The sequence below is a fragment of the Ipomoea triloba genome, chromosome 2, assembly GCF_003576645.1.
Source record: "Ipomoea triloba cultivar NCNSP0323 chromosome 2, ASM357664v1".
Classification (NCBI taxonomy): domain Eukaryota; kingdom Viridiplantae; phylum Streptophyta; class Magnoliopsida; order Solanales; family Convolvulaceae; genus Ipomoea; species Ipomoea triloba.
In genome coordinates this window covers 23,540,434-23,551,086 of record NC_044917.1, presented here as the reverse complement: position 1 = coordinate 23,551,086, position 10,653 = coordinate 23,540,434, and the positions used below count along the sequence as shown (strand labels likewise).

The following is a 10,653-nucleotide window of genomic DNA, read 5'->3' as shown; positions in this document are numbered from 1 at the left end:
CTTAGCACTATGTGCTAATTCTGTTTTCCAAATGAATTTCAGGTATGGAGTAGATCTTGTTATCCGAGAGCGATAGAAGAGAAAATGGATCTACTCTTGATGATAGAAATTACTATGATTTTTGGATTGTGTATTACTGGGATGTAAGGCAGTAATAGTATGTATTAATAAGGATAGTAGATGTAAAGACTACCTTAGCATCTAAGTTTGTGATAAACTTAGGTGTGGTGTAGCACCTCTGGATTTTATGCGCTTCCGTTTTGGGAAATTAGTAATTATGATTAATTATGCCTTTTAGTATGATGGAAAATCTGGGGGTGTTACACNTACTATGATTTTTGGATTGTGTATTACTGGGATGTAAGGCAGTAATAGTATGTATTAATAAGGATAGTAGATGTAAAGACTACCTTAGCATCTAAGTTTGTGATAAACTTAGGTGTGGTGTAGCACCTCTGGATTTTATGCGCTTCCGTTTTGGGAAATTAGTAATTATGATTAATTATGCCTTTTAGTATGATGGAAAATCTGGGGGTGTTACACTTTTAGTCCATCTTTTAAGAATATACTTATCAGGGATTGTTGCAAGACAGTGAATATTTAAAATGCGAAGAGAATGAGAGCACAAAATACCCATCTCTGAAAACAACCTGCAACTACATGATATATCCAAGTCCTTAACACTAAACAACCTGCAACTACATGATATATCCAAGTCCTTAACACTAAAACACCTGCAACTACATGATATATCCAAGTCCTTAACACTAAAACAAACCTCATGACATGATATATCCAAGTCCTTAACACTAAAACAAACCTCATGACGAATTATATCCAAGTCCTTAACACTAAAACAAACCTCATGACGAATCAAATCAACATCATTAACACTAAAACAAACCTCATGACGAATCAAATCAACATCAAGACACCAAACATGATATTTCATTACCTCACCACTGACACCCACCAAATCTTGATGGCATGAAGAACCTTTCAAGAACTGTTCCTCAAATAAAAAGTATATCTCAATAGTGTAAACTTCTCTAGCATGTGAAAGTAACTTCACGTAATTCATAGCCATTGATGGCAAACCTTGAGAACAACGAACATCTTCACCACTCTCCCTGCTCCTCCACTCAGAAATCACACTAACAAATGAATTATAAAAATCACACAATCCAGCTGTTTTTGAAAGTCTTCTAGAAATTGAATGATTAGTAGACTCACTCCTTTGCGAGGATAAAATACCACTAGAGAAATACTGTTTGCTAAAAGCAGGACACCACTTCTCCCTAATATTATATAATCTATCTAACCAAACATTCTTATGAATATTATATTCAGTCACCATCCTGAAAAAATATAACATAAGAGATAAATTGTAAGAGCAATAAAGACAAAACAAAAATTTCATATGCACAACTGATTTGGATACCATATTTGTAAGTAGAGAGGGTGTGTGGTATGCCGAATAAATCCAGTTGAGCTCTACAAACAAATAGGATCTACAACTAATAAACAAAAACAAACTGAAAATTTGATACTAAATATATAAATAAATAAATAAACATTGACATGCTATCATTTTGTCAAACCCCAAATATCATTCTCTCTTAACAGTACTATCATTTCATAAACAAAGCCAACTCATACAATGTACGGGGGAAAACATAAAAACACAAACACTGACACAGTATCCTTTCATCAAAACAGCAGTTTCATTCACTCAAGCCTGCACTGTCCTTCTATAAATAAAACAAAATCAATCCAATTACAGTAGAAAACAAATATAGTCAAAACTGCATACTATCATTTGATCAAAACCATAGTATCATTTAATCAAAACAGCATTATCATTATATAAACAAAGCAAAATCTGAGGATGAAAGTTGCAAAAAATACCTGTTCCAGTAAAATTCAAATTCAGCTTCTGTATCACTACTATACTTTAACAGAAAATTAAATAACTCTATGAAACCCTTCTGCATTCTCAATCCTTTGATGTGCTTCTTTGAATTCTCCCCAATGTGCCAAATACATAGCCTATGTTTTGAATTTGGAAATACTTGCATGATTGCAGCAGCCATGGCAGAACACTGATCAGTCATTATTGTTTGTGGCTGCCTACCATCCATTGACTGTAGAAACGTTTTGAACAGCCAAACAAAAGATTCTGTCCTCTCATTCAATAAAAAGCCACAACCAAACATCACATTCATACAATGGTGGTTCATACCTACAAATGGACCACAAATCATATCATACCTATTGGTACGGTATGTTGTATCATGTACCACCAAATCACCAAACAACAAATAATCCGACTTCATTTGCACATCCCTCCAAAAAAAACTACACAACCTAGCATCATCATCAACTTCGAAATCAAAAAAGAAACCAGACTCATTCAATTGTCTCTTCCGAAAAATCTCAATCAAAGTGTTAGAGTCAGTCCCATCTAAATGCTTCGCTGAATCTAACAACATTGTGTTATAAGCATCCCTGGCAGTAAATCCAACAAATGGTGAACCTCCAGACTGATGTTTTAAAAATCGAATACCATCAGATAATGGGACTCCACTCCTCTTCATATCTTTAAGGTATGTCAACTGATCAACAGAAACATTCCTATGCGACCTAAGCATATAGCTTGCAGATGCCGGACACAACTCATGGTTGTGCTCCTTTACATGTTTTGTAACTACCCACTTCCCACTTGAATCTAATTCAAATTGACACATTGCATCACATCCAGTCCGAGTATCTATCTTTGTATAACACTTAATAGCACTCGCTTGTTTTGCTTTCAACCCAGCCTTATAACAATGGAACTTTTTCGACTTCACATTCCGAGTTCCAGGGAAGTAGTACTGTTTTCCCTTCCTAACACTAAATCCCATCCGAGATACAAGATCATTATACATATCAAATGCTTCTTCAAGTGAATAAACAGAATGTCCCACCAATTCTTGATTAGCTGTGAGTTATTAAAATGAACTTTCGATAAGTATACACTAACAGTTCATACTAATTGGGGAAATCAATTGACACTATAGACATATTGACCTGATACTACAATGTTATTCAAAAGATAATACAGTGTTCTTAAAAAGGATACTAATGTAGTCTGTAAATGTACCTAAGTATGATGCTCCTAAACAAAAAATATAACTACTCTATTCAAACTCAATGAACAAACAGCTAAACATAAGAACCTGGAATAGATGAATCGTCCTCATTGACATCTGTAGAAGTACCACCACCTCCAGCAGATGGATTACACCCATCTGACCAAACAAAAACCAATCAAGGCAAAAGAAATCAGTGTTTGCAATAAGAAACTGTAATGTAATTTAAAAGAAACTGCTTTGTTTTGTAAAGGAAATTGTTGTATTTTCAAAAAGAAACTATATTCTTTTTAAATATATTGTTTCTCCGTAATTCCTAAAAATCTTAAATGAAACTATAGAGTAATTGAAATGATAATGTAGTGTTCATGAACTGAAACTGAAGGGTTTATTAACTAGAACTGACAATGTGGTGCCAAATATTCCACTGCAATTCCATTTGAAAACTATAGAGAAATGAAAAAGAAACTGTACTGTATTTCAAAAGAAACTGTAGTGTGTTTCAAAAGAAACTGTAGTGTTTTTAAAAAGTAACTGAAGTGTTTCCAATAACAAAAACTACTTCAAAAACAAATTCATACTAACTATGATGATTCTAACACAAATGCATAATTCAACACCAGTAGGGATTAAAACCTGGAATGTCATCGTGATCACCATCAAAACATGAAGAACTAGCATTACATACAACTAGTGAATCCGATTCAACACCATTAGGGAGATTACATTCAACTGCAATGCATAAAATTTTGAAAATATATAGCATCAAATATAACCTAGAAATATTACACAATCAAACGAGTAAACAAACGAAAGCTAATTATACAATCAAACGAAGATACATACCAGGAGTTGATGAACTGTAATCTTCAACAATCAACGCATTCAAATCAATATCATCAATAAGATTACTTCTACCTAACATCTCTCTCATAATTTGCGAAATAATGAACTCAAATCGCGATGAACAAATATAATCTCCTCTGCTCCCTTTGCGAACAAAAAAAATTAGATCGAACTGAAAAAGGAAACAAACGAAAGCTGAAAGAAGAAAAATTGTCGCCGGTGATAGTTAACAGCGCCGTCTAAATCTAACGATTAGGAAATAACAAAACGACGTCGTTTAAGCCCTTGGTCCACAAAGCATTGTGGACCACGGTCCATGATATAATTTGCGCACAAATACCACCACAAATGAGGTATCGTTATTAAATTCCTATATTCATTATAATTATTGTTGATAAGAATCTATATATTTGCATCTCTTTGGACAATGCTTTCAACAATATTTGTTGAGAAAATTATAAATAATATATTAATAGAAGTTATGCAATGTTTATAAGGGTGTATTCAATTTAAAGTTTTAATGACTTGTATTGAGTTTTTAATATGAAAAAGTTTTTAAAAGTCTATAAATGTTTGTCTTACGAATATTTATAGATTTTTACAAAGTTGATGAAAGTTTAAAAGATTCTAGGAAAATCTACAAGAACTCTACAAAAGTCAATTAAAATCCATCACTTTAAAAGTCTTTTCAAGTCTTGATTGAATACACCCCCCTTAGTTTTTCGAGGAAACTCTCGTCTTAGGGTGTATTCAATCATGACTTTTATAAACTTTTAAAGATTTTTATCAATTTTAAAAGTTTGGCGGTATTCAATTTAGACTTTTTAAAAGTATACCAATATTAGATCCAAATTTTTCAAAACTCTTTAAAAGTATACTGATATTCGATTTAAACTTTTATAAAGTCTTTAAAAGTCTACTGGTATTCAAAAAGTTATTAACTTTCATAGACTCTGTCAGAATAAGATTTTTGTAGACTTTTTCTTCTAGATGAAATCCAACTCTCCAACCTCAAACTTTTAAATATTTTCTACCGACTTTTTTCCTTCCATCTAAACCAGACAAACTTTTCATCAATTTTACGGTACGTTTCAAACCTTTTATAAATATTCATATACTTTGTTACAAAAAATTATTATTTTTGATGTTTAAAGCAAATTTTTTGCTACGATCACAGCAAGAATCTATTGTTGGTGTTCGCAGCAAATTTTTGAGAACTGCTACAGTTCTACCAGAAGGCTCCTGCAATCAAATAAAACTAAAGGGCTCAAAGGCGTAATGCAACGCATCATTGAATGTAAGAACAAATCGTAGAGATTAGTAATCAGCTTTCAAGGATAACTCGGTACAAGCATATAACTACTATATTTAATGAAAATTGACTATATTTTCTTTATGTATAATATACTCTATTTTGTAACAATTAATATTTATTTTTTATTTTTTTTACAATGCATTAATTTATTTATGATTTACAAAAGAATTAATTCCACTGGAGGTCCCTTGTCTTTAGTGGCGATTCTAAATTTAGCCCCAGACTATTTTTTTTTCCATTTAACATTCCAGACTATCATTTTTTGGACACTTTTGGTCCTTCTTATAATTTATTTTTTGATAAAACCCTATTTTTAGCAAGGGTATTTTTGTCTCTTCAATTTTTTTTTATTTTGCCAATTTTTCACTGATTCATTGTTTTTTTTAATATTCAACCCATTCTCTCTAATGAAATATTCTAGAATTCAGGCCTCCTAATCAACAAATTCCTGCTGTCTAAATTATCTCCTTCACCATCCGCCTGCCGTTTTCACCAGTCATTGTCGTCGAATTCACCTACCTTTGCTGCCGAATTCTCCAGCCTTCGCCGACATGTTTACCTGCCTTCAATTCGTCGTCGTTTTAGCTTATGTTGATTCTTTTTTCAGTCGAGTACTATTGCAACAAGTCAAATTGCAGTCTTCCGACTGAAATTGATAATGAATCTAGCGAAGCCTTAGTTGAGGCTGCGAATGACAACTTGGGACTATTACCCATACTTTGCAATTTCGTTGAAGTTGCTGATTATTGTACCCTCTGGGCTCTGTCTAACAATTATTGATGTGGTAGTTAAAAGTTTCTCAACACCTGCAAGTTTACAACCAGGCCGTTCCAATAAAAATTGGGTCCCTGTGCCATATCTTAAATTGACCAGTTTTTCGAGTAATTTCTATATATAAATAATAGTTGTTCAAAAAGTTGTATCAAAATATAAATATTGGTATAAATATATAGTGTTTCAAATCTAGTTCTTCATTTTAAGTATTAGATTTGTAATTAGGTTAACATATGAAATACTAGATTTGCAACTATGTCAACAATAAAAAGGAGTAGATTTACAACAATTATAATAAGATAGAGACTACAACATGGTATGTTATTATATATTATGAAATATCTTTAGTTGCAACCTGATGTCCACAAACTTCTAGATAGAAATTTCTCAAAAGATGTACACACTTCATGCAGGTGAACACGGCGGCGAAGGCTGGTGAAAATGAGGCGAAGGCAAGTGAACATGGCGGTGATGGATGGTGAAAACGGGATTTTGGAACGTTTCATTAGAGAGAACGAGCTGAATATTAAAAAAATATAAATCAATGAAAAATCGGCAAAATTAAAAAAAAAATTAAATAGACAAAAATACCCTTGCTAAAAATAGGATTTCATCAAAAAAATCATAAGAAGGACCAAAAATGTTCAAAAAATAATATTCTGGATATTAAATGACAAAAAAGTAGTCTGGGACTAAATTTAGAATCGCCACCAAAGACAAGGGACCTTCGGTGGAATTAACTCTTTACAAAAATATATTTTTGTAAGAAAATTATAAATAATATATTAATAGAAATTATGAAATGTTTATGAGGGTGTATTCAATTTAGAGTTTTAATGATTTTTGTAGACTCTTTTAATATGAATTTTTTTTTAAAAGTCTATAAATGTTTGTCATACGGATATTTATAAACCCTTACAAAGTTAAGAAGAGTTAAAAAAATTCTAAAAAAAGTCTACAAAAACTCTACAAAAGTCAATTAAAATCTATCACTTTAAAAGTCTTTGAAACTCTTTAAAAGTCTGGATTGAATACACCCATCTTAGTTTAGTTTTAGAATATGGTAGAAATCGAGTAAAATAATTTAATTAAAGAAAGAACTTTTAGAAAACAGACGGTCATAAAAAGTACGGAGTACTAGCTTAATTATAAGTATTATTTCGGGCAATTTATATTGTGGACCAGGGTGCACAATGCATTGTGCACTCTGATCCAAAGCGGCATCATTTTGGTTCTTTTAATTAACGGTTTTTTCGTTTTCCGTTCGACCTTAACTTATAAGATGAGTTCTGTGCATTCTGTGTATTCTAGTCATTGACTATGAGTATTCTAGTATGTAATTCTTTACATTATTGATTTCCAATACCATACCTCATAGAACATAAGAGATAATATTTAGGCTTATATTATGTATATCTTTTTCATTGATTCTATGTATTTTGCATCTTTTAATTAACGGCTTTTCCGTTTTCCGTTCGGTCTTAACTTATAAGATGAGTTCTGTGCTTTCTGTTGTGACATTCTGTGTATTCTAGTCATTCATTCTGTATATTCTAGTATGTAATTGTGTACATTATTGATTTCCAATATCATACCTCATGGAACATAATAGATGATACTTAGGCTTATATTCTGTGTATCTTTTTCATTGATTCTGTGTATTATAGTATGTAATTCTGTATATTCTAGTATGTAATTGTGTACATTATTGATTTTCAATACCATACCTCATGAAACAATAGAGATAATACTTAGGCTAATAATTTTGTGTATTCTATTCATAAATTCTGTGTATTATGGTATATGATTTTGTGTATTCTGGTATATAATTTTGTACATTTTTTATTTCGAGTACCATACCTAGTATTGTCAAAGCGGGCCGGCCCGCCCCACTGCGGGCCTAATTTCTAGCGGGCTTTTACGGGTCGACCCGTTAGGCCTGCGGGCTAGGAATCATGCAACCCTAACCCGCCCGACGTGGGTTGGCGGGCCCCGCTGGCCGGCTCACGGGCTTTGTTTTTTATTTTAATTTTTTTATTTCAATGTTAAAAAATAACTAAAGTTTAGAAATACTAACATTACGAATTTACAATCCAAATTTTAAAAATTAAACCTAACAAAAATTAATATTAATTCAAAATTTAAAAAAAAATAAAGTCTACAAATTATATTTTTTATGTTAAAAAATTACATTACTTTTAATTATCAATATATATATATATATATATATATATATATATATATATATATATATATATATTTTAAATTTATTTTATAGGGCGGGCGCGCAGGTTGGCCCGCGGCGCGCGGGTTGCGGGCATTAGCGGGCCAAGCCCGTTAGGCCCGCATTTTCGCGGGCCTATTTTTCTATAACCCTAACCCGCCCCATTGCGGGGTGGGTGCGGGCCAGCCCGCGGGCTTCGACCCATTTTGACAGTACTAAGTTGCTAACCATACCTCATGAACTAGTAATGCTAATACTTAGGCTATTGATTGTGTGTATTCTATTGAATGATATGTGTATTTTTTTATATACTTTTGTACATTAATGATCTAATTTTTTATACTCAATGTTATTGCGGTATCAGAAACCAATAATGCACAAAATTATGATATTGAAATTACTAATGTACAGAACTGTATAATAGAATACACATAAATACTCAATAGAATACACAAAATTACACATAACAGGAATTGAACGGACGGAAAGGTGTCCGTCGCTCGTCAACTCCGCACTACTTAGTTAAACGACATCGTTTTGGACTACACTGTGGACCCTGGTCCACGATATAACGATTGATTATTTCAAACTTGGTAAATGATGGATGAGTTACGATCTAGCTCAATAGACTCAAGACAATAAATTAGAATGATTTAATTTTGTTCAAGACAACGACTTGAATTCTAAAGTCTAGGTAGTATAGCATGTGCATCAAACAACATTGAATATCACTATATAATTATATATAGAGTCGCCACCAAAGCACAATATGCAAATTAAAGTGCCACTTAGAACCACTTGATGATTACATTTAATAACACTTGAAATAACTAGAAGGATCTAAGGCATCTCCAATAGTGATTTTTTGAGTGGTTTTTTAGACAACAAAACTAATGTGAAGGAGAGAAATGATGAGGAGAGAGAAAAAGAATCAGCTTACAAAAACTTGGGTTTTATCATATGTGTGGACTAGTTAAAGAAAATAAGATTTTGCGCCTTGGTTGCGTGCAGTGCAGCGCATCCACTTTTTCCTCAAAATATGTCCTTAAATGCCAGGCATTAAGGAACTCCTTTAAGCTCACAAGTAGCATATTCTCCTCAAAGAAATTACAACAATCCACTTCTAAGAATATGCTATCTTCATCAACCCTCATCTCTTTTTCTTGAACAATTAAGGGGAATCTTTGGTCTTTCTCATGCACCAATAAGAGATGAGAGTCATTGGATATGAATATTGGCCAATGACGGCCTACACTTTCAAGAACATTGACACCCCCCGGTTCCCAAATTGTTCTAAAATTTTCATCAAAGAGGGTGTCATCCAACGAAGAGCATTCATTGTTTGTGCCACAATCTTCTTCCATTTCACCATTCTTGAATACATCTTCAATTGGATTATCTTCAAGTTGCTCATCACCACCAATCCCTTGCAACTCTACTCTTTTTCCCCAACTTGGTGTCTCTTTCTCAACGCATTCATTATAGGCCTTATCATCTTCATCTTCATCATCAATGTCCTCACCTTGCTTTTTATTTTCTTCAACCACAAAACTTTCATTAGGCAAGAACAACTCTTGTTGAACCTCCCCATTGGAAAACAATTCTTGATTGGGTTCTTGAGTTGCCAAACCTTGTCTTTGAGCCATCATGTTGTGTAGTTGAAATTGTAACTCATTCATTTCCACAAGTAAGTTGGCCATTAGAGACTTCATCTCGGGATCTTGATTAAATGATGGGTATTCTTGTTGAGGTTCTTGGTAGAATGGCTCTTGAGATCGCCCACCATATTGGTAATTAGGATCAAAGGTGAAGCAATTTTCTGTCTCATGAGGTCCTCCACATAACGTACACCACAAGGGTTGTGAACTTGGTGGTGTGTTTCCTTGATAAGTGGCTCGGCTCATGTTGGCACAAAATCCTTGAGTATGTTGTTGAGGAACATGATTGGAGGGGTAGAATGTATAGCAATATTCTTCAAAGTGATCCCCTCCACAAAAAGAACACCATTGTTGTTGTGATGTGAATGCTTGAGAGGAGCCTTCATAGAAATGGTCTTGGCTTGAGTTGACATAATTTGAGAAATGTTGTTGTTGTTCCATTCCCCCATAGTCTTGGTACCTATTCCAACTCATCTCATAATCATGGGAAGAAGAGTAAAATGGTGGCAAAGCTCCTTGAAATTCATATCCATCCATAAAAAAAAATTGTTAACAAAAACAAAAACAAACAAAAGAATAATGGAATAGACTCCTAGAAAAAAATTTCACTAATGTCAATACAAAACACCGCTTCCCCGGCAACGGCGCCAATTTGGTCATAGCATTTTTAGGTACAAGCAAATACCCGGAGTATTCCGGGGT

At 33.2% G+C, this 10,653-nt stretch overlaps 1 protein-coding gene across 1 annotated transcript; it reads right to left on the bottom strand.

Moving 5' to 3' along the window:
- Positions 1 to 572: 572 nt before the first annotated feature.
- LOC116010933 (protein FAR1-RELATED SEQUENCE 5-like) lies at positions 573 to 2,906 on the bottom strand. The gene is made up of 7 exons (XM_031250426.1): positions 2,363 to 2,906; positions 1,909 to 2,242; positions 1,442 to 1,494; positions 1,355 to 1,358; positions 956 to 1,154; positions 779 to 862; positions 573 to 650 (listed from the first exon to the last, which is right to left on the bottom strand). Exons 1-7 carry the CDS (start codon positions 2,904 to 2,906, stop codon positions 573 to 575), a joined length of 1,296 nt encoding a protein of 431 aa, XP_031106286.1.
- Positions 2,907 to 10,653: the final 7,747 nt, after the last annotated feature.

Coding starts and splice junctions, on each gene's coding strand:
- LOC116010933 (XM_031250426.1), bottom strand. CDS start 2,906: ATGGGATTTAGTGTTAGGAAGGGAAAACAGTACTACTTCCCTGGAACT. Junction 863..955: donor TGGTGGGTGTCAGTGGTGAG/GTAATGAAATAT, acceptor ATTCGTCATGAG/GTTTGTTTTAGTGTTAAGGA. Junction 651..778: donor TGGATATATCATGTCATGAG/GTTTGTTTTAGT, acceptor ATGTAGTTGCAG/GTTGTTTTCAGAGATGGGTA.